Source organism: Camelus dromedarius, chromosome 35 (genome assembly GCF_036321535.1).
Source record: "Camelus dromedarius isolate mCamDro1 chromosome 35, mCamDro1.pat, whole genome shotgun sequence".
Classification (NCBI taxonomy): domain Eukaryota; kingdom Metazoa; phylum Chordata; class Mammalia; order Artiodactyla; family Camelidae; genus Camelus; species Camelus dromedarius.
This window is the reverse complement of record NC_087470.1, coordinates 16,701,305-16,725,208: the sequence shown is the minus strand read 5'-3', so window position 1 is coordinate 16,725,208 and position 23,904 is coordinate 16,701,305. Positions and strand designations below refer to the sequence as shown.

General features: G+C 59.2%; 1 protein-coding gene across 11 annotated transcripts in view; it reads right to left on the bottom strand.

Annotated features, from left to right (window-relative positions):
- The window catches only part of TNS3 (tensin 3), a 150,864-nt gene that overhangs the window by 102,974 nt on the left and 23,986 nt on the right, over positions 1-23,904 (bottom strand). For 3 of the 11 annotated variants that reach the window (XM_064482381.1, XM_064482390.1, XM_064482383.1), the window contains exons 1-3: positions 22,322-22,399; positions 19,075-19,186; positions 15,200-15,237 (exon numbers count right to left, since the gene is read on the bottom strand). In XM_064482381.1, coding sequence (XP_064338451.1) covers positions 15,200-15,237; positions 19,075-19,186; positions 22,322-22,399 — 228 coding nt within the window. The other 8 variants (XM_064482384.1, XM_064482385.1, XM_064482387.1 and 5 more) reach the window with 7 other exon arrangements.

The following is a 23,904-nucleotide window of genomic DNA, read 5'->3' as shown; positions in this document are numbered from 1 at the left end:
CAAAACTCCCCGGGGTTCCTGCCAGAAAGGGGCCAGAGGACCGACTCCGACCCTCCTGCCCGTCTTTCACACGCACTGCTGTGCAAGGCAGACAGCAAACATCTGAGGAAAGGCCTCAGGACAGAATGCCTGCAAATGACCATGCACAGGACATACCGACTCGGAGACGAGGGCGTCTGGGGGGAAGCCACCGGCTGGGAAGAGAAAACTAACATTTGCATCAGCACTGCAGACACCTGACTGAGTAAAGGCCACCGACCACTGGACACATGGACACCCATTCCTTCCACGTGGCACAAAGAACCCCAGGATGGGAGCTACCTGCATGTGACATGTCCTCCCTTCCAGTAAGGAAGAGGGGGCAGCTGACCACAGCCTGGCAGCACCCGGAGCTGGACCACCGTGCTCGGCACTACGGGTGTGAGCAGAGTGCAGTCAGCACCCTGGCTGCACCTCCTGGAGCCTCAGGCGGCCCCCAGCTCCCAGCTCTGCATCCTGACCACAGAGGCAGAAGCACCGGGCTCCCGGGACCCAGGGCTGCAGCCACACAGCTGCAGGCTCCCCACCTGCCCCTCTGACCTCCAGGCCCTGCCTGCCTCCCAGTCGGGAGCAGCGCGCTCTCAGGATGGAGGCCCCGAATAACCATGCGGTGGCCGTCCAGGGTTCAGGTCGTGTCAGGAGCGGCAGCGCGAACTCACGGCTTTCCCTCCCGGGCCGCGGTGCGACCTGTGACCACACGCCTCGCAGTGCCGTCAGGGCTCCTGCTATTTTCATGGGACAAACACGGGGGCGCTAGGGCGTTTCCAGGCGGCCTGGGCACCCTCCGCGTGAAAGAGTCTCTTCAGCCTTTGCAGGGCCGCCCCCACTCACTGATGGGGCCGAAAACCAAGGGGGCAGCCAGCACGCATTCGGGACTGGGGAGGGTGGGGGTCCCGACGCGGCTCTGTTCCTCGATCCCATCCTGTGTGTGCGGCCCACAGACCTAAGTGCATGGTGAGTGTGCTCGGGGGCACCAGGCACCCCTCAGGGTCTGGGCAGGCGCCTCCCCTGAGCAGCCCCTTCCCCGCCCAAGTGGCGGGAGGAGGACAGCTTCCTCCAGCAGCCGCAAGGCCCGGGATGCACGGAAAGCGACGAGCCGATGGGGATGCGCAGAAGGCGACTCAGGTGCAGAGACGAGCGGACGGGGAGGCACCTGCAGCGATGCGCGGAGGGAGACAAGCGGACGGGGAGGCACCTGCAGGGATGCGCGGAGGGAGACGAGCGGACGGGGATACAGGGATTGGAAATGCATCTGCACGAATGCGCAGACCGGGATGTATGGAAAGAGAGGAGCGGAAGGGATGCACCTGCAGGGATGCTCGGAGGGAGATGCACGGAAGGAGACGTGCGGAAAATGCGCAGACGGAGATGCAGGGATTGAGATGCACGAAAAGGGATGTACATGCACGAATGCGCAGACCAGGCTGCGCGGAAGGAGATGCGCGGGAGGAGATGCGCAGACGGGGATGCAGGGATTGAGATGCACATGCAGCGAGCGATGCACGGACAGGGATGAACCTGCACGAATGCGCGGAAGGAGATGCGTGGAAAGAGATGAGCGTCAGGGATGCACCTGCTGGATGCGCGGAGGGAGATGCGCGGAAGGAGACGGGCAGACGGGGTTGTAGGGATTGAGATGCACCTGCACGAACGCTCGGACCGGGATGTGCAGTTCGGTATGTGTGGACGGGGATGCCCTGGCCCAGTCCCAACAGGTCCAGGCACACCTGCAGGCCCTTCTCGCCGCCGCACAACCCGGGAAGCTGCTGAGCGTCCCGTCTGGGCCACGTAGGTGCGACGCTGGGTCCAAACTCCACATTCCTCCCCTGACAGGAACGGAAGCCTCGGTAAGGGTGTCAGGGAGGCGACGTTGAGGGAATGGGGTAGGAGGCAGAGCCAGCGCCCACTAGTGACTAAGGAAGCCGCAGAGGGGGCCCCAGAGGCCTGCACTTTATGGCCCTGTCACAGGTCCATGTGGGGCGAGTCGCCGTTACCAAGGACGACCACAAACAAACAGGGCTGCGCCCAGCCGCACCCGCCTGCAGGGCGCCTGCTGCCTGCCCGTATCAGCAGCCTGCCCCGGAGCCGCCGGGTGGGCCAGTGGGCAGGACAGAGGGGGCCTTGCAGGCGGGAGCAACGGTGCCCCGGGGAATGGGAGTGAGTGTGCCCATGTGACTGTGCGTGTGACAGTGAGCGCACACCCCACAAAGACGCAGCCTGCACCTGGCTTCCGAGGGAGCTGCAGTGCTGCGGATGCCCCGGGGCCAATGCGGGGCTCCTTCTCCAGGAGGAGTGCGGCCGTCTCTGACAGCCCCCCGGGGCGCCTCCGGTCACCCCGCCAGGAGACACAAGACACGGGGCCGGGAGGGGGACGCAAAGACCCCCACTCAGGGCAGAGGCGCACACCCTTCCCTGGGAGCCCGCCCGCTTCCAGGGTGAAGAAGCAGGGTCCGAGCGGGCGGGGTCCACAGCAGCGCAGAAGGGCTTCCGGGCGCCGGGCATGCTACATCTCTCCACCTGGGATCTGATCACACAGGTGCGTCCAGCATCAGAACACATTGGGCTGGACACTTAGGACATGGGACTTCTCCGAATGTGGGCTTCGATTTTAAATAGAAGTTGATTTTCAAATATATGCTTAGTTTCCAGTGCCACAGAGTCGGCTGGATGGAACAGAAAAGGCTGAGGACCTTAAATTCTGGAGCACCCCTGCCCGATTGACTCGGGGAGCCCTTGCTCTGTGAACTCAGCCTTCCTCGGCTGTGAAATGCGGATCCCACCTCCTGGGGGATGCAGGGCCGTGAACCAAGAGATACCAGGAGCGGCTTTGATAAAGCGGGTGGGGGGGCACCCAGGTCCCTACAAGAGGGGGACAGTGAAGGAAGACCATCCCGTTGCACTGGGGGACACTCCCTGCAGAGCACAGATAGTGTGTCCTGGCAGCAGGGCTGGCTCTGGAATCACCCGCAGCAGGGAGCGAGCTGGCATTTGCCTGGGTGGGTCCAGGAGGCGAGGACACCTGAAAGGTGGTGTCCCACGGCGGGGACAGGACCCCCGCCGCTCCCCGGAATTCCATGTGCTTCTGGGGAAGGACCTGTCTGGATGTCAGGTCTGGCAGGTAACGTGGAAAACAACTTGCCCAGTGGTCTTAGCGAATGAAGGAGCGTGTTTTGCTTCAATTTACTCATACTCAGAATAAAAGTTAAGGTCCTGGCCAAGGAGAAGGCACATGGGGACAATGGAGGGGACCCCAGCACCGAGCCAGGACTGCCCTGAGGACCCCCAACAGCAGGGCAGGAGCAGGGTACCCATGCACCTACCCCGCGTGGAGCACCTGTCCCTGGCCAGTCCGTGCCCCACAGGACCGCTGCAGGTGTCCTCCTCGGGGGGGGGGGGTCCCGCCCATCACACAGGCGCCAGCCCCTCCCCTCACCCTCCCACACCAAGCCCCCTCCCCCCAACACTGCAGGCTGACAGCTGCATGGCCAGGGCGTCCTTGCAGCCAGGGACCCAGGGCCCAGGACAGGGATCAGGACACCATCCCTCAGGGTTGAACACCTCGACCAGACTGGCCCAGATAACAGTGTCTCTGTGCACAAGGTGGGCAGAGCCAGGACACACGGGACCACGAGCTGCACCGAAACTTCAGGACAAATAAAGGGGGGACGTTTCCTTTTTCTTAAAAGAAGAGCTTAAAAATGATACGGCGCCACCCCCACGACTTTTTCACACCCTCCTTGTTGCAAACAGAAAGGAATAAAAGACGCAAACAGAAACAACAGTTGCTTAAGGATGGAAATGGTGCTGTCCACAAAGGGGGATACCGAGGGGATTCCCCCAAAATACCTAAAAGAACACAATTTACATGTCTAAAAATGGGACAATGAGCAGCCTGGCCTTTTCCAACTGTCCTCTGATCCAGGGAAGGTCTGAGGAGAAAAGGAAAAAGTGACAAATTTTAAAAGCTTGCAACTTATCACCAAATCTTAAAAGAGATTCAATTAAAAAAAAAAAAAGAAAAAAAGTAGGGTTCCTTCTGGATATACGCCCAGGAGCGGGATTCCTGGGTCATATGGTAAGTCTGTTCCTAGTCTTTTGAGGAATCTCCATACTGTTTTCCACAGTGGCTGCACCAAACTGCATTCCCACCAGCAGTGGAGGAGGGCTCCCCTTTCTCCACAGCCTCTCCAGCATTTGTCGTTTGTGGATTTTTGAATGATGGCCATTCTGGCTGGTGTGAGGTGATACCTCATTATAACTTTGATTTGCATTTCTCTGATAATTAGTGATACAGAGCATTGTTTCATGTGCCTATTGATCATTTGTATTTCTTCCTTGGAGAATTGCTTGTTTAGGTCCTCTGCCCATTTTTGGATTGGGTTGTTTGGTTGTTTCTTACTAAGTCGTATGAGCTGCTTATATATTCTGGAGATCAAGCCTTTGAAGGAACCCTACTTCAAAAAGACACCTGCACCCCAATGTTCACAGCAGCACTATTTGCAATACCAATGACATGGAAACAGCCTAAATGTCCACCGACAGATGACTGGGTAAAGAAGAGGTCGTATATTTATACAATGGAATACTACTCAGTCATAAAAAATGACAACATAACGCCATTTGCAGCAACACGGATGTCCCTGGAGAATGTCATTCTAAGTGAAGTAAGCCAGAAAGAGAAAGAAAAGTACCATATGAGATCGCTCATATGTGGAATCTAAACAAAAAACAAAACAGAAATACAAAACAGAAACAGACTCATAGACATAGAATCAAACTTGTGGTTGCCAAGGGGGCAGGGGGTGGGAAGGGACAGACTGGAATTTCAAAATGTAGAATAGATAAACAAGATTATACTGTATAGCACAGGGAAATATATACAAGATCTTGTGGTGGCTCACAGACAAAAAAAATTTGACAATGAATATATGTATGTTCATGTATAACTGAAAAACTGTGCTCTACACTGGAATTTGATATAACATTGTAAAATGATTATAAATCAATAAAAATGTTAAATAAAACAAAGTAAAAAAAAAATCTTAAAAGAGGGGGACTTTTTGATAGCTCAGTGGTAGAGCGTGTGCTTAGCAGGCATGAGGGTTCCGTGCCCAGTTCCTCCATTAAAAAAAAAAATCTTAGAAGAAAATGCTGCAAATTTAGCATTAGACCACATAAGGCCAGCTAGCTCAGTCCGAATGTCCACGTACCCATGTCCCATAAACCCGCATGGGTTCACCTGATGACGCTAAACTTCCACCCACGTCTGCTAAATCCTGCTCACGGGGTCACTCTCCACCCAGAATCCCAACCCGAGAGCCTAAGAACTGCCTCCAGCCCCGGCCCCTCTGATTGGGGCCCATCCCATCTGCCAAAGGCCCAGCAGTTCCCTCCTGCCGCCCCTTCCCCAGAACCCGGCCCTCCCCTCTCCTGGGCAGCTCCCAGCTCCCCCGCAGGCCTCTCCCACAAAATGCTTTTCCCAAGTAAAGGAGGAAATCTCTAAGGGCACAAAGGTTTCAGAGAAAGACTCCAGAACCAGGATATCTGCCTCCCACCCTGCAAGAGGCCGGGTGAGTTTCCTCTGAAGACGCCCTGAGCGGGGCCGGGGGAGGCCAGCCGCCCAGAGCCCCGTGCGCAGCCCCGGGCAGAAACCACGGCACACCTGCTCTGGGAAGTTCCAGGGGGGCTCGGGGGGTGCGCGGAGCAGACACACAGAAGAAGAAGAAATGCCCTGAGACACGCCCACAGGACCCCGAGGGGGACAGAGGGGCCCCTAGGAGCTATTTCTGTGCCTGACGGAAAGCAGAGGCGGGCATGTCCTGAATCCCTGCTCAAAATAAACAGCTTCGCCGGAGAGAAAACAAAGCGCAGGGCAAGACGGGAGTTTAACTCTGCAAATTAAAATGCGGAGGCGGGGACTCCAACGCGTGGCTGACTACTGTCATCCTGCTGCTCAAAATGGAGCTGAAAGAAGGAGAAACCGGGGCTGTTTCAGCTGAAACCCAGCCTGTACAGGCAGCCTCGCAGAAGCACCGCTGGCAGCTTGGTTAGAAATCTTCCTCTCCTCCAACTACAAGCAACTTCAAACGGGAGGCATGAGGGAGCCCACAGACCCCGTGAAACCCCCGCGTGTCCATCCACGGTCCTGACATCGGTGGGGGGCCTCCCCCAGGTGGCGGGGGTGCCCACGGACACATGCGGTGGGGGGGGGGGCTGCCACGAGGCACCGGGTGTCCAGAGCTGTGCGGACAGGTCCAAAGCCAGTTTCCTGAGCATGAGGCCTGCAGAGCAGAGGTCCCCACAGCCCACAAGCCTGTCCTCCCCACGGGGGACAGGGGACACTGACATTGGCACAGGGTTCTGTCACCCCTCCCAGCTTGAATGTAACGCTTGGGAGACAACGGAGGAAAAGGGCAGCAGAGGGGGAACCTCAGAGACCACGACCTGGCTGGAACCCCCTCTCCCGGACGGGACGTGTCATGACCTCACCACCCCCAAACCACCAGGGACTGCAGGCCCGACTCCAGAACAGACGGCCCAGGGGGGAGGAGGGGCCGGGAGGACCGATCTGCGGATAGCGGAAGACACAAAACCCTGCCAGGCCCGGGGACAGGCAGGGACCCGCTGCCATCCTCTTAGCTGTAGGGGGACACACCAGAGTCACGAGCTACCACAGGGCCATCAGAACCCAGACTCAGTCCCGGGGGTCCTTCCCCGGGGGTCCCCTGGCTCGAGGGGCGGCTTCCAGCAGCCACACGTGCACACGCCCGTTTACTACTTCTGTTCCCCCAAAAAGAGCGTGGCTGCGGGGAGAGAAACAACTGCCTGAGACAGGGTTCCATGCACGGGGAGCCCCGTCTCTGACAGGCAGCGGGGCAGATAATCACGGCCGAGGGCGTCATCCTGTTTTTGTTTACACGGCAGTGGCAGGTGCCCCGCCCACAGCACGTTTCAGGGCTGCAGGGGCCTGTCTCGGCCCGGCTCCCGCCTCGCCGCCTGACCCACAAGGACGCGCGTTTGACATGTCACCAGAGGGACGTCTGCTTTGAATCGAGGGGCCTCGCGGTCCTGCTGCCCTTACTCTGTCCCCAAAGCCCGGCCACGTGGGTCAGGTGGGACAGCCCTCCCGATGCCCCGCAGGCAGGCGCCCCTCTGCTCCCCACCTCCGGCCTCAGCAATCCAGCTCACCTGTGTCTGACCATCTCCTGGGAAACTGGGTCCCCTGTGCCCAAGGCAGGTCCCAGAGAAAACTGGAATCACTTTGTTTAAAATATCTCAAAACACTGCTGTTACCATCCGTCCTGTCCCCCCAGGTCCTCGGGGTGGGGGTGGGGACAGGGCCCTGGTCCTTGGTCTCCCTGTAAAGGACCACAGGGTGCCTGGCCAAAGATGACGGTGCCGGAAGGAACCTTCCAGAACGTACACATTTAAATGACCACAGCTCTCCAAGGGTCACCTGGAGACAGCACGTGTCTAGCATCCAATTGTGTTATGACTGCAAAAAAAGCTGACGGAACTAAAACCCCGCTGGGACTGACCGAGGGCCTGAGTCAGGCCCAGGAGCAGACCGCTGTGATAAAGGGTCCCAGGACCCACGGTCGAGGGGTTTATCAAACATCTGGAGCACGGAGCCGCCTCCAGTGAACGCGGAGAAACGCGTGTTCCCAGAATTTCAGACGCTGTTTTGAGCAACATAAGCAGCCCCCAGGCCCAGGTGCCCCTCCCCTCAGGGACGGCCTCTCCAGTCAAGAATGAGTGACACACGTGGCTCCAGGAGTGAGAAGGATGTGGCCCAAAAGTCGGGTCCCAGGGCGCCTCCCACGTGTAAATAGCAGCATCTGGACGCGCGGTGGCCCAGGCTGTCCCACCGCCTCCTGCTCCCCAGGTAAGGAGGCTGCCGGGCGGCAGGTGAGTGCAGGTCTACCTTGGGTCTGCATGGGCCCTGCCTCGTGGGCCACTCACTCCACAATGTGGAACAAAAAGTGACGATTTGGGGAAAACAGGGCAGGTTTTTATATTCTATGATTTACTTAAAATGAATGTATTTCAAAAGATTAGAATTCCCTTCTGGGCTCTTCTGGGGGCAAGCTGGTGAATCCTACATAAACATCACTTAGACGTGGGCTGCACTGGGGAGCAAATCAGTCATGGGGGGCGAGACTCTCAACGACGCAGCCACAACCACGCCAGCCTCCACACCGCCCTCTGTCTCCTCCCGTGAAATGGCGGACGCGGTGCCGCCAGCCCACCCGGTGCCCAGCAAGGCCCCCAAGTTGGGCACGGAGAATGGGGACCCACAGCCAGCCACCGACAGCAGAGCCAGCCAGTCCCCGAGGGACCCGTCCTGCTGGCCGCCTCCGAGTCCAAGGCAGACCCAAGGCCCAGACCGACGCCCCGGTTCGGGCCCAGATGACTCGCGGTTTTAAAAACACAAATTTCTGCACAAAGGAAGCCGCTGTGTTTACAGAAAACTAGCACTTCCCTGGCGCGGCTGCGCGAGGCGTGCAGACCATCCAAGCAGCCCCCACGCCCGGGCCACGGCCTCTGCTGGTAGGAATTCACATGGTGGGGGGCCCCAAACTCTGGGCCGCGGGGTAACAGCTTCGGGGGTGCAATGTGCAGAGTGACTTTCTTCTAATTAAAAAGCCAAAAAAGGGGGAGGGTATACTTCAAGTGGTAGAGCACGTGCTCAGCATGCACGAGGCCCTGGGTTCGATCCCTAGCCCCTCCTCCAGGAATAAACAGACAAACCTAATTACCTTTCCTCACCAAAAATAAACAAATAAAATTGTGGAACACAATTAAAGAAAAAAAAAGTCAAAAAAGATGGGTGGGGACGGCCTACCAGGAAAGCGGTCTTACGGGAAAAGGGACGGGAGCTTAACGCCTCTTCCAACCCCAGTGACAACTTGCGAAAATGAAACACAGGACAGGGAAGCAGCCGGGATGTCCTTCCGGGGCTGATGGATAAATAAACCGCGGTCCCTCCGGACAGGGGGACATTACTCAGCAGTAAAGAGAAGTGAATGGTCAAGCCACGAGAAGACAGGGAGGGACCTTCGATGCACGTGGCTAAGTGAAAAACGCCAGTCCGAAAAGGCTGCCGGCGGCATGGTTCCCACCATACGGAAAACCGTGGAGACAGCAAAGGGGCTGCCAGGGGTCGGGGGAGGACGGAGGAACAGGCGGTGCTCCGAGGACGTGCGGCGCAGGGAAGCTGCTCTCTGTGGGACCCTAACGGGGAGTACGTGTCATCAGACGCTTGTCCAGATCCGCGGGGCGAACGACACAGTGAGCCGCCGTGCGCACCGCGGACTCCGTCAGCCATAAGGCAGCAGGGCTCGAGCGTCGCTGAACAGGTGGCACCGTGCCTGCGCGCACGCCGGTGGGAAGAGGGCTCCGGGCGAGTCCCTGAATTCGTACTCTCCCCTCGATTTTGCTGCGACCCCGAAACTGCCCTAAAACAGAACTATTCATTAAAAAAAAATGGCCAAATGTGAAAACGCAGGCACACGTGGATCAGTGGAACCTCTACCCAGACTGACCTCCCTGCTTGGTCCCGGATGGCGGCAGCCCACGTGGCCCTGGCAGCCAGCTCGGGGCCTGGCCCACAGCAAATCTGGGAACGTTGCTGACCTGGGCAGTTCAGGCATTAACCGGCTCCTCCCTTAACGGGCGGAGTGGGAGGAGGGGAGGGTGGAGTGAACACTCCCGAGACGCAGAGGCGGGGCCCCGGGCCTCCTTGGAGGCTGGGCAAGGACAGGACAACCTCCCAGAGAGGCCGTGGCGCTCACGGACAGACTGTCACAGACGACCCTCAGGGCCGTGGCTGCAGCTCTCACTTCTGAGACGTGTTAGCGGCCAGTCGCTGGCTCCACGTTGGGCTGCGTGATCTCCTTGCCCCAAAGCCACCTGCTGGGTCACAGGCGCCACCGTGCTTCACGAGGCTGTCAGGCTGCCCGGGGACGTGGGGCCGGGGTGACACGCACACAGACCCTCACAGGCGCCCTGCTCGCAGGACCAGGGGTCTTAGAGAAAACTCCCTCGTTCCTTTTTACTCACTCAGGTCATTTGTTCCCAGGAGAAGGAATGCCACAGCCGACCTCCTGCGGGAGGTAAAGGCAGACCCCTCTCCCACCACGAGACCAGTTCATTCCTGCACCAGATGCCTCTGAAGGCTCAGTGCGGGCAGAGGGGGGCGCTTCGCCCGGATTGGAGCTGGCTGGCGGGCTTGGGGCCTCAAGGGACAGGAGGGCTGGGCAGGAGGATGGGGCTCAGCGCCCCGGCTCCCTCGTGCAGGGGTGTCTCGGGCTGCAGCAGCGAGGCCGTCGGACGTCCACACTCACGTTCCCAGCAGCTCAGGCCCAGCCCAGGGGACCGGGAGCTGCCGGGAGCCAGGGAGACATGCTCTCCTGCCTGTGTCTCCGGGGGGGGGGGACGGGGTCTCAGGAAAGACATCACAGACGTGAAGTGAGCAGGGCCACGGGGAGGGGCAGGCAGGGGCCTGGGTCCTCGGGGCATCCTTCCAGGCAGGGAAAGGAGACGCAGCGCAGGGAAGCCCAGGCCCGAGCCTGAGGGTGGGGGTTCCAGGGAGACAGGCCGCAAGCCGGAGGGTTGGGGGCATTCCACCAGGCACACACACAGACTCACGTCAGCTCTGTGGCTGATGGCGTGAGGGACGCAAAGCACCAAAACGACCCGGAACAGCAGAAACCTGAACTCAGAAACCCAGCGCCCCTGAACGCCGGCATCTGGAAGTCGTGTGAAAGTGGGTCGGTCATGTCACTGCGGGATCTCGTCCAGTGACCGACCAGGCCAGGAACACAGCGGCCCCAGGAGGGAAGCCACTTGCCTTCTTACACGGAGAAGAGCCATCTGAAGACAAAAGTCAACCAGCAGACATATAAGTTAATGTTTACAGGTTGTAAGTTAAATGTTCATTGCAGCACCATTTACAATAACCAAGACATGGAAACAACCTAAATGTCCATCAACAGATGACTGGATAAGAAACTGTGGTATATTTATACAATGGAATACTACTCAGCCATAAAAAAGACAACATAATGCCATTTGCAGCAACATGGATGGCCCTGGAGATTGTCATTCTAAGTGAAGTAAGCCAGAAAGAAAGAAAAATACCACATGAGATCACTCATATGTAGGATCTAAAAAAATTACACAAATGAACTTATTTATAAATCAGAAACAGACTCAGACACAGAAAACAAACTTGTGGTTACCAAAGGGGAAAGGGTGGGTAAAGGATAAATTGGGAGCTCGGGATTAGCAGACACACACTACTGTATATAAAAGAGAAAAACAACAAGGTCCTACTGTACAGCACGGGGAACTGTATTCAATACCTCGCAATAGCCTATAATGGAAAAGGATCTGAAAAAGAACAGATACACGTGACTGAACCACTACGCTGTACACCAGAAACCAGCACAACACTGGTCATCCACCATCCTTCAATTAAAAACCAAACAGACCCGTGTGTGAAGCCAGTGGGTACCTGTGGACACCCAGGCGAGGCGAGGTGGTTGGTGCTGGGGAGGTCACCGGCTCTGGGCCTCGTCCGTCCCTTGGCACAGAGATGCCATCTGGAAGACGGCCTGTCCGACCAAGTCACTGCAGCTTCTGCATCAGCCATCAGCGTGACGTGGGTCCCTGGGGCCACGGCAAAGGCAGAGTGGGTGGCAGGCTGCGGCAGGGTGCCACGCTCCTCAGGGCAGAGACTTCTGCTTCTGTGCGAAGCGGAAGTGGGCGGCGGCCCCCAGCTGGGACACCACGTGAAGCCACAGGGAGGACAGAGGAGGGAGCGGCCCCCGCGGGAGCCAGGGGGGCCGGGCAGAGCACGGGACGCCCCTCCCATCCTGAAACCAAGCAGGCAGCACCCGTGGTCGGTCCTGGGCTGTGTCTCCGACCAGGCGCCCATCACGGCAGGTCCAGAAAGGGGCCTGGCCAGCGTGCCGTGCAGTCCAGATGGACAGAGGGGCCCGGGGGCATCCTCTGAGCCAGCAGCATGTGCTCCCAGCTCTGGGGCCGACAGTAGCAGGAACCTCTGGGGGTCTGTGTGGCCTCTGAGACTGAACCCAGGATGCCTCTCAGAGCAGGGGCCAGGCAGGGACGGGCCTGGGCGATGGGTGGCCCAGCAAGGACCCTCCTCTGTCACAGCTCGGGGGCACCACCAGCAGCCCCGCCCTCCCGTCCGCTCTCCATCGTCCACCTTCCTGAATCGGCTTGGTTTCTCCCACTTCCTTCTTCCTCTCGCCAGGAGCGAACAGCGGCCAGGAAAAAGCCAAATCACGATGCCCCGAGAGCGCACGTGGCCATGAAGGCGCACGGCCCCCCAGCGAGCAAGACCCCCAGAGTTCCAGCCTTCCCGGCGGGCACCCACGAGTGACTCCTCGTCCTTAAAGCTCCAGGGATTACGGTCACTGCCACTGACAGCTAACAGCAAGCTGCTTCAGGGGAACTGCAGAAGGATCATTCACCCATTTGATGCATGAAGAAACTGAGGCTCGGGGAAGTGGACGCGCCCCAGCAGACGAGTGCCCTGCTGGGATGCAGTCTCTGCCTCCCGGTGCCCTTGGACCGGACCGCGCAGCCTCACCTCGGCACACATGAGGCCCAACACCCAGAAGACAGTGGCCTGACCCAAGCTCCCGGCCCCACTTCCCGACCCCTTTTCTCCCACGTCTCCCAGGGGCCATCCGGGCCCGCTTGGGAGCCTCTGACAGTGGCCCTGGCGGCGGCGGCATGATGCCAACACCGGCGGGTTCCCATGCTCCGCGGAGCGAGCCCTCCCCTCAGGTCCTCCCCAGGGCCGCGGAGGAGGGCAGAGGGACCCGCAGCCACTCCACCCCCGAGTCAGTAAGTGGACAGACCAGATGTTAGACCGAAGCCCGTGTTCCTGACCAAAGCGTCCCCAGAGAAACCCGGCGCACACAGGCGCACACCTGCGGTGAGCGGGGACCAGCTGTCAGAGAGCACGTCTCAGATTTTGGGAGACTGAGTGGCTCCCCGACCGCCTGTCCTCTGGGGGTTGCTGAGAATTTAACGGCCCTCATCTGCCCAGCAGCAACGGCGCTGCGGTTCTGGAATCAGAAGGGCCTTTGTCGCTGCTTGGCGCTCTCTCCTGCCATTCAAAGCCGTGTTATTGAAAAAATGGACACGGATACGCTTCCCCCGACCATGATCTAATACGAAGAAAAGCTCACCTAGCCAAGCACGCTGCCAGTTACGGGGCTCGCGATGCCAGGATCAGGGATAGGTGAGCCTCCTGGAGTTTCCTTTGAACCAAAGAATTCAATCCCCTGGGGCGTCGGCCCTGGGCTGCCTTTTAGGAGCCGGTGCCGTGTGCAGCTGCGGCCGGGCTGGCCAGAGTGTCACAGGCGGGGGCCCGCACAGGCACGCCCGAGCACGCGCACACACACACGTGCACGCGCACACGTGCACAAACACATCCACATGCACGGCCGAGCATGCACACACGTGCACAAACACGTCCACACACGCACATGCATGCACACACGTGCAGAATGACACATCTTGCAGTGCCCCTGGGGGTGGCTCTCCCCTCAGCCTCCCCACCCGGGTGAGGAGCCACGAGCTACACAGGACAGAGACCCTCGGGGGCTGATGGCACAGCTAAATCCTCACAAGGGGTGGGGAACCCTCTCCGAAAACCAGAATCCTCCCCAAGGGGACGTCCTCCCTCCCACCAGGGCACACTCCCAGACACCAGCGGTGAGGCGTAAAGCACGCAGCGGGGACGGAGAACAGTGCACTTGCGGGCGAAGCAGACCCCAAAGAGAGCCGGGTCAGAAGTCAGTCAGCCAGGGGTGGGTGTGAGCGGCAGCGCCCGGCCTCGGACAGAAAGGGGAAGCTTCTCCAGAGCGAGACCGGAAACGCCTGCAGCGGGGCCTGGTCTCAGACGGGCTACAGCACACATCCCGTGACACCTCGGGAGAGGTGGGGGGCCAGCGTGGGGGCTGGGCCACGGGTCCCACGGAGCCCAGCTCACCTCCCGACTCCCGCGTGGGCCCCAAACGCTCCAAAATGGAAAGTTTCACAGGAAAAGTCATTTAACCGTTTTCTTGGAAAAAAGCAGGGCTGGACCCACCTCTGGTTTCTCCAACTCTGTGTGTGCATGTCTGTGGGTGTGCGTGCACACGTGCTGGTACGTGGGTGCATGTGTGGGGGTGTGCACGGGTGTGCATGTGTGTGGGTGCGTCTAGATGGGTGTGCATGTGAGGGGGGTGTGCACTTCGTGGACCCACGTGAGTGCGTCTTCCTGCCTGCGCACGTGGCGGGGAGTGTGGAGGAGCCAGGACCCTGGTCCTCACACGGAGAACACACGCATGTGAAGCCAGCTCGCGGTTCGTCACTAAGCCAGCCTGCAGCACACATGCGCCCCTTCCACTCGGAGCCCCAGGACCAGCTGGAAATTCTCAGGAGTGACAAAATCCCCACACTCCCCAAAACCCCATCTCCCTGGACCTCCACCCAAGGCACAGCCTGCAGGACCCCTGAGGGGTCCGCAAAGGTGGGGCTGGCCAGTCAGCAGGGGGGATCCATGGGTAACATCGTACGTGGAGCCCCTGGCCGGTGCAGACACCGTGACCCAGGCACATTCCACCTCCAGGAACCTTCATTCCCACTAACTGAAGTCCCAGCTCAACCGAGCAACTGAACCCCTCCGGAGAAGACACAAACGCAGGGCACCCAGCCCGATCCAGGGCCCCAGACCTCCGTGACGGCGCGAAACCCCAGCCCAATTCTGAACTACCCTCAAAAAGAGGCCAGAAAATCCCCAGGCCGGGCGCATGCCCTCGACCTCGTCCCCACCCCCGCCCTGCCCCAAAAAGCGGCAGAAAAAAGGGATCATTTGTTGTGGAGAAAAAGCTGTCACACGGCCGGGACACAATGACCGAAGTCTTATCTGAAACCAAATTCTTCGGAGTTATTTTTCTATAATTCGAAAACACGGATTTCAGCGTGCCTGGGCGTATTCTTGGGCTGAAAACGATACACCCGTATCAGAAAGCCTCGAGCAGCCGTGCCCGTGGCCACGGCCCAAAGCGCCCCCGGCGACGCCGCCCAACGCGGCCAGGCGGCCCCAGCAGCCCCTCGGGAGCCGGGCGGCGCTTACCTTGGCTTCACATGTCCTGTGGCAGGCGTACTTGCAGGCTGCAAGAGAAAGAGACAGACGGGGTGCTGAGCGGTTCCCGGCCCTTCCTGCATCTCTGAACTCCCCGTCCTTGGAAAAGTCCTGCCCGAGGGAGGCTCTCTGCTTAGGGTACCGAGGCCAACAGAGGGAGGGGCGGACGGACGTGGTGCCCACGAGTCCAGTCGCCCACGGCAGGTGGGGACCTCAGGGGGCGGTTACAGACACGCCGGCCTTTCCAGGGGTCCGGGCGGCCAAATCGGGTCCCTGGAGGAGAAGGGCGGTGAATCTGGGCAGGAGGAAGCAGCAGCGTTGGCCTGCACATGATGGCATGTCCCCGAAGAATCAGGACAGGCGCCTTGGCATCAGGGAGAAACTGCACATTTGGGTCCCACGGCCCCTTTCTGCTTCCGGATCACCTGAGAACTGACTGTCAGGATGAATCCCCATCCACCTGCCTGCGGGGGACCCTTCTGCCGGACGGGGGAGGCGTGTGTCAGTCCGGAGGCCCCAACAGTGCGGACTGCGAGCCGAAACGAATGCGGATTTCACAGGCCCACCCTCCAGAGGCTGCGGCTGTGCGGACAGGACGGGAAGGGCTGCCCCCGGCAGTGGGAGCAGGTCAAGGGGCTGGCGCGGGTGAGGCAGCCCACTGCAGGCTCCCACGCGGACACCTAGCCGGTGGGGCGGCCGGGGCCCGTGACCTGGGAGCTTTCTCGCCCTGTCCAGCTGGGGTGCCCTGGGCCCCCGTCCCCCAACCACCACCACCACTCAAGGTCATCACAATGCCAAAATGGATCTGTTCCAGGGACCTGCTTTGAAACAACGAAGCACAATGGTGCCACCGCACAGAATGTGTCGGGTCCTGGACGCATGAGGCCGTGGAGGTCAGGGGACGGCCCCACATCCTGGTCGGCACCTCGAGGCCCAAACTTGTTACCCCTCCAAGCCTTCCCTCTCGTGCCTCTGAGCTGGGGACAGAGATCCAGAAGTCACAGTCCACGTGGGGACTGAACGAGGGAGAAGAGTGACCTGGACCGTGGCTGGGGGTTCCCAGACCTCAGGCAGGGATGAGTCAGGGTTATGATCTGTGCAAGATCTGCCTTCTGAACTGTCTGTCTGTGCATCAGAGGTTTGCAAAATGATTCACACAGACGGATGCCTATGGAGTCCCCCCCCACGTGGAGGGACCGCGGCCACCCGCCAACAGCCAGCACCACCCCACCTGCCATGCGAGGGAGCCACCTCCGGAGCAGGTCCCCAGCCTCAGTCGTGCCTTCAGATGACACCGCCAGCCACGCGGCCCCAAGTTCCTGACCCTCAGAAGCTCCGTCAAGCTAGGACACTCACCCTAGGGCACATGGTTATACGGCAGCAAAGAACTACCACAAGAACCCAGCGTCACCCAGAAAGGGCTCCGGTGGTTGGAAGCAGGTGGCAGTGGTGCGTCACCTCCACGGAGGACGGCCAGCTCGGCCACAAGAGCGCCACAGCCACGACGGCTCGCAAGGCTCACTTGCCACGTGGGTCGCAGAAACCACGCAGGCACTCAGGCGGAGGTCCTGAGAGCGGACCCGCCGTCTCCGGGACGCAGGCAAAGCAGAATGGACTTCCCACCCACCAGCAGTGCGGGGGGGCTCCCTTTTCTCCACGTCCTCGCCAACAGCTGTCACTGCCTGTCTCCCTGAGGGCTGCCACCATGACAGGCGTGAGGTGACACCTTGCTGCGGCTGCGCTCTGCGTCGCCCTGACGATCAGCGACGTGAAGCCTCTTTTCATGGACCTGCTGGCCGCTTGCTTGTCTTCTCTGAAAACTAACCTTTAAGGGACTACCGTGGAGTTTGGGGTAATGTCAGAAAAGACGCCTTCTTCCCCAGGCACCTATCTGTCTAGAGCTGGACTTTCTTCAGACACTTCAACCAAAGCAACATGTTTGTGACGGTGAGTTTTATGCGTCAACTTCACGGAGCCACAAGATGCCCAGGTATCCAACATTACCCTGGGTGCGTCTGGACGGCGTCACTGTCTGAAACCGTGGGCGAAATGAAGCTGAAAGTCCTCCGGTGTGGCTTCACGCCATCCACCAAGGGCCTGAAGACAATAAAATGTGGAGTGAGAAAGAATTCTTTCTCCCTGCTTGACCGTCTTCAAGCGGGAACACCAGTCTTCTCCCCCTTCTGGACTGGGGCTCAGGCTGGAAGTCCACACCGGCTGTGCTGGTCACCAACCTGCCGGATACAGACGGAACTGGACCGGTTCCTCGCAGTCAGTTTCTCGATCTACGTCCTGTTGGTTCTGCTTCTCTGAGGAGCCCTGACTGACACCTGCTGAAGCAGGAAGGAGGACCCGCCCAGCCTATGAAGCCACACGTCGCGTGCACACAATGTATCTAACATATTAACAGCACGCCCTCTTCTCCGTGTGCATGGTGGGGGGTGGAACAAAGGGACGTCAGAAACTCCCTCCTGCCGCGAGGAAGGAAGTGACTGAAGCCACAGAGAAAACAATTATACACCCACAAGTAAAATATCGAGATGCTATTGAAAAATCATGACTTCTCAAAATCTAACATGGGACTGCGCCCATAGGAGGCGAGGGGAAAAGACTGGAAACCAGGTAGAGCACAAAACAAACTCGGTTCCTCCCCCGGGGAGAACTCAGCCCAGAAGAGACAGCGGCACACTCGGTGGAGAAAGGGTGGGCCACACAAAACCCGGCGCTGGGAAAGCCAGCTCGCTCACAAAAGATAACCTAAGGAACAGGAGTGCCACGTGAATCAACCATGACGCTGGATCGGAATTGGAAAAGCAGAAATGAACATTAGGATGAAGGTTTGTGAAACATTTTTATGATCAGACAGAAGGGAAGACATTCTTTTCTTTTTTTTAACTGAAGTGCAGTCACTTTACAATGTGGTGTGAGTTTCTGTTGCATAGTGCAGTGGTTCAGTTGTGCTACATACACATATATGTCCCTGTTCTTATTCTTACTCATTATAGGTTATGACAAGGGATTGAACACAATCCCAAAAGGAGAAGGCATTCTTAAATAAGGAACAAAAACAGAAATTAAGAAGAACAAGGCCAACCTTAAAACTCACATGACAGACGCCCCACAGCACGAGGCAGCAACTTTGCCGCACGTGACTTAGAACAGTGAGGAACTGACATTTCAATGCCTTGTCATAACCTAGAATGGAAAAGGATATGGGATCCAGAAAAGGACTGATAATCCCGGGGACGGGGAGGCGGGAGTTGGTGGCCAGTGACACGAAGCCCCCAGGCCTTCTGCAAGGTTCCCCTCCCGCCTCCACTCTGTGACCCAGACCCACGACCCCAGCCCCACTCCAGGGTCCAAGGGAAATGAGAGATGCGCTCCCCGTCCAGTCTACGGACTGACTAACATGGAAACACGAGGAACAGCACGTAGCACTGACGACCTGGGGCCTCGGCCCCAGAGAGCGAAGCTGACACCGCGTTTAGTGGCAGGCGCTCTCCGTGACCCCAAGAGCCCTCGCTCGACAAAGCAGAAACATTCCCTCGTGAGCTCCAGTAAGAGGTCGAGAGGTAAAACAGAACAACTCGAGCTGTGGGCAGGACAGGGACCAGTCGGGGCAAGTCCCCAGCCGCCCACTGCTGGCCCCGCAGCCCCAGCGACCAGCTTTCCTCTTTCTGGAAAACTTCCTCGTGAGCACATGTCAGCATCGTACGGCCGGTCCTGGTCCAGCGAGGATGCGGGGGATTTCCAGGGTTGCATTTTTGGAAACTCCCAGAAGAGGTTTCGATTTGGGGGGTTTTTTGTTTGTGTTTGTTTGCTTGGCTTGGATGCAACCAGCATGAGAACGGGAGGCCTGGACTCACCTCGGCATGACACCCCTGGACCTTCGATGATCTGTCTGCAAACCCCACAGACTCGGGCTTTTTTAAAGACTTTGTTCTTAAAGCTGTGCGGACCCGCTGTCAACTCTTCTGGCTGAAAAAGGAAAGGGAGAAAGGCTCAGCTTCTCAGCTCATCGTCTGTTCACTCTCCTTCTTCCTTTTCAGGAGGCGATAAACCCAGCGGAGCAGGTCAACAGCTAAATCGGGAACCAGCCCGGACAAACAGAGAGGAAGGGGCTGTGCACACTGGGAGCCCCCCCCCCCCCGGTCTCCAGGTGCCTTGGGTCCCTATCAGCACCCTTGTGGGTCCAGCTTGTGATCCCCCGGGTCGCAGGGCCTCCTCAGAGGAGAACCCCACCCCCACATGTCACTGCACGGGACCAGACTTGGCAGGACCCCCCACCCTGGAATGCCATTCCTCCTTGGCAGCATGCTCTGGCCACCCCCAAACGTCACCTGCTACTCCAGAAGGCTGGTAACTTACAGCTGCCAAGTGTGACCACTCCTAGTTCCCACCTTCCCCCAAGTCCTTCCTGACCGCTCCTCAGCCGTCCTGCAGCAGTGCCCTCTCCTAGCCCCGGGTGCTGTGTCATCTTGCCAATCCCGCCAAACGAGGGGGCGCACCCTGCACCGAGCAGAAGCCTTCGCACCATTCTGCAAAGGGGCCCTGTGGCCCCAGGAGGGAGAGGGGACACTCCCCTCCTGCCCGCTAACAGAGCTACTGTAAATGGCCGGATGCAATGGCAGGTGAGCTGTGAGCGCAGGCAGTCCGTGGAGCCACTCGGGCAGTTTTCAGCACGGCTCTGCCTGACCACCACCCACCCCAGACCAATGCAAAGGGACCATCTGGAGGCGGGGCCAGAATACACGTCTTCTCGAAGCTCCCACAGCGATTCCCACATGCAGCTGCACGGAGAGCCACCCCTGTACCGCACGGAGCTCCACATACGTGTAAGGCACTGCCGCCGCGCGTGTTTACATGTTTGTGTCTGCTCTCTTTTTCAAGAGCCTCTCTCCTGTTGGATGGTAGGGCTCTCGTACCCGATGCCCACAAAAGAGGCACAACGCGGCTGTCATGACATTCACGACACTGCTGGGACCTTCTGTGCGGTAACCGTGACCATCACTGTTCCCAGCTGAGGGGCAACCCCAAGGCCACGCAGCGCGGACAGGGGTGCAGGCTCAGAGCGGGTCTCCTCCCAGCCTCCTGCTGGGGCAGGAGAGTGAGCGTCACATTCAGGCAGCCCACAAGCACCCCTCTCCCGACATCCCCCAGCTGGCACCTACTTTTCCCCCTTGGAATCTCGGCTCAGCTCTGTTTACGCACCTCCTCTCCCCTCCCTCTGAAGGCGGGACACCAGGCTCTTATCCATTTGTCCCCCGAGGCTGTGCCCAGTGCCCGGCCAACAGTGAACCACGGACCCTCAATGAGTATTTGTGACTGAATGAATCGGCTGTATTCTGTGGGCCAACGGGGGATACTGTGACCTTTTGATTCCTTACAAGTACCTTTATGACCACCAGGGAGAAAGGGGCACTGTGTTCCTGGGGTTTTCTGGCCAGCTGGGCCGCAGCTCCAGGCCCCGAGGAAGGAAACAACAGAGGTGTTCAGCGGAGGCCGAAGCCGTGTGAATGGGTGGCTGGATCCCCGAGGACTCCATCTCAGATAGCGTAATAGCGTCTGCTCACGCTCCATCTGAACAGGACATCGCCGTGAGGGGCTGCACGGCTTTGTTTTCACCTGACACCGAGCTTTCATTTCCCCCAAAGAGGCGGAGCCCCGAGTGCACGGGGGAGGGGAGGCCGAAATGCTGAAGCGTTTAGCCAGCTCTGTTCAGGCATCTAAATTGCATTTAATTGTTGGGAGCCTACGGTTGGAAGAGGGAGAGAGCAAGGCTGCAGGTTCCACAAGGACTCCCTGAGGGGTGCAGAGTAATCTGTGATTGCAAGCTCGCTTTTTTGGGAAAAAAAGTCCCTGCAAGATTGAACAAGGAAGCTTCACAGGAGTGCAGAAGGGGAACTCTGCTCTGCGCTGCTCTGCGTTCATGTGAAACCTCGCAGACCTCTCTGCTGGGTTCTCTGGGCTGATGCTGCAGTAACCAAACAGTTACCCGCACAAAGCCTACATCAGCACAATCCGAGCTATGTTTTCCTTTCAGCAAAGAGGATTCCGGCGTGGGTCTGGGGACCCGGGAAACGCTCGGTTCCATTCTAGGGAGGCAGGCGCTGAGCAAAACCACGGAGCAACGTGACTCAAGTTCAACGCCTTGAAAACTTCCCGCAGGGGCAGCGTGGACCCCAAATCTCTGGAGTGATCCCGCCGGGAGCTGTTTCCGCCCGCCAGCAGCCCCAGGGCCCAGGGCCCAGGGACACTGTCCCCACACCACACATCGTCCCCACAAGCTTCCCAGCAACAGTGCCTGAGTGTAAAGCTGAAAATCGCGAGGCAGCGGAACAAAAGTGATGTGAAGTAGCTGACATTCTGTCAACCCACCCTAAGAGCCTTACGTAAGTTCCCGGGAAAACGGACGCACTAAATGCCTAATTATTGGACGCAGAGGAAGGACTGCTGACCGGGTGGGGAGCTGCCTCCCCCATCTGCTGACTTCATTCAAACGCCATGGAGGGCGGTCCCGGGACTGCCGGCTGTAACCAGCCCCAGTGAACTTGCACTTCGGCGGGCAAGGCCAGCGCTTCCCCCATGTCCGCGCGGAGCCAAGCGCCCTTTTCCTTTGCAAGAAACACAAGTGTGCAAAATATCCAATGTCCTACTTCCACTCCAGGAAAGGAGTCCAAGGAAGCGTGTTCGAGAGGGAGCTGAATTAGCAAATAGAGGCTGAACTGTCTCCCACTCCCTGTGGGCTCACGGGGCGCCCGCCTTCCACCCGGCAAAGCCCTGCCCTCCCCCCATCGACCTCTCCTGGGCACCTAACGCGCACACGCGCGGGCACACGCGCACTCGTGGACGCAGGAGCACACTTGGGCACGCGCAGAGACAAGGGCGCGTGCGTGGACGTGCACGCGCAGACCAGGGCGCACGGGCACCCGCACACCCGCGCGCAGACTTGGGTAAGCGGGCACACGCAGGCACACGCGCTCACCAGCCCGAAAGCGCCCCTCTCCCAGCGGCCCCGTCCGGGTCGCAGCGGCCCGCGCGGCCGCATCCCCCTTCCCAGCGCCGCGATCCTTGCTCCCAGCGTCCCGCGCCCCCTCCCCAGAGCCCACTCACCTGGCACCGGGGACCGCGCGCCCGCGCCCCGCGCGCGCACCCTCCAGGCGGCCCCGGGGTCCGGACGCGCAGCCGCATGGCCGCCCGGCGCCCGCGGAGGGCCCGGAGAGCCCGGAGAGCCCGGCCGGGCGAGGAGGGCCGGGGCAGGCGCTGACCCCTCCCCGGCAGTCGTGCCAGGCAGGGATGCCTCCCGAGCCCCTGCGTCTGGGAGTCCCTGGAAAAGTTCGACCCCGGGAGGCCGGGCAGGACGCGGCCGCCACCTTCAAGGCCACTCTGCCGTCAGAAGTCAGATGCTGGGAACAAAAGCCAGGCGAGTGAGCGCACGGTCCCCTGGCGCCCCTCCATCTGACACGAATTAGCCCGCCCTCCCCCGCCCCAGACCGCAGCTCCAGAGAGAAGGCAGAAGGCTTCTCAGCCAAACCCTGGAAAAGAGGCGCAGAAACGCCTCCTCGGGCAGGGGTGAGGGGCAAACCTGTCGCCCTGGGCCCTCCCACTGGATTACCCAAGCCTCTGGCTGGAGTGCAGCTGGACTAGGGTTTCAGCCCTCTCCAAGAATGCAGACCCAGGGGCTTAAAACCAAAACCCACAGGCTCTTTGGCTGTGGCAACTTTAAATCTTGAATATTGTCCAGTAAACCTGCGTCTGTGATGGTCAGTGTCACTGGTCATCTGCCCTGCTAGCAAACAGCGGGCGGGGCGTGGAGAGAAGGGAACGCTCCAACTTAGGAAGGCTTTCTTTCCAATTTGCCTCTCCAACTAGGAAAAATAAGGAGCAGCCTGGCCAGAGGGGGATCAGGACCAGGCAAAGGCTCCAGAGAGTTCAAAGCAAATGAGGAGGGGGCCTTCCCACGGCTGGGGGGCCGGGACCCACCACACCCCCTCCCTTCCCCTCCCCAGCGCCATCCAGCTCCCAGCAAATCACGCATCCAGTCTTCCTCTCTGGGTCTGTGATTTTAGAAATTATAAACCTGGCTCTCATTTTGGGGGAGATGAAGGTGGCGGGGAAAGTGGGGACAGGGGGTCGCATGAAGGGGACACCAAACACCCAGAAAATGAGAGAGTGGGTGTGACCACAGACAGAACAGCCTGTGTCCAGTGCCTGACCGAGCCCACAGGACCCAACTGCTGTGGGCTGGGGTCGGGGAGCTGGCTCGTAGCGTCCCTCCGTGAGAAGCTGGCAGTCCACTCCTGGGAAAGGCTGCCTCGATCATCGTGGACATGCTCGGCTGAGGCCGCCTCCTCCCATGGGCGGGGTGCTGGAGAGGAGACCCCGCAGGGAGCACGCCCTGGGAGCCCTGTGGCCGCAGACCAGCGGCTCACCAGCCCTGAATGCAGCTCTAACCACCGGCGTTGGTCTAACTCTGACTCCAGACCTGCAACCCCACTGTCTTAGCTCTGGAGAGCTGTCTGGGTGGGCTCGCCCTGGGCCTTTATGGTTAACACATGTGTGAATTCCAGACCTCGATTCAAAGGCCGGCATTAACCTCACAAGCTCTGGCACTGGAGACCCACCTTTCTGTTTCTGGGGTGGAACTGCGAAGCTGCTCTTTGACTCTCCACCACAAAAAAAAAAAAAAAAAAAAA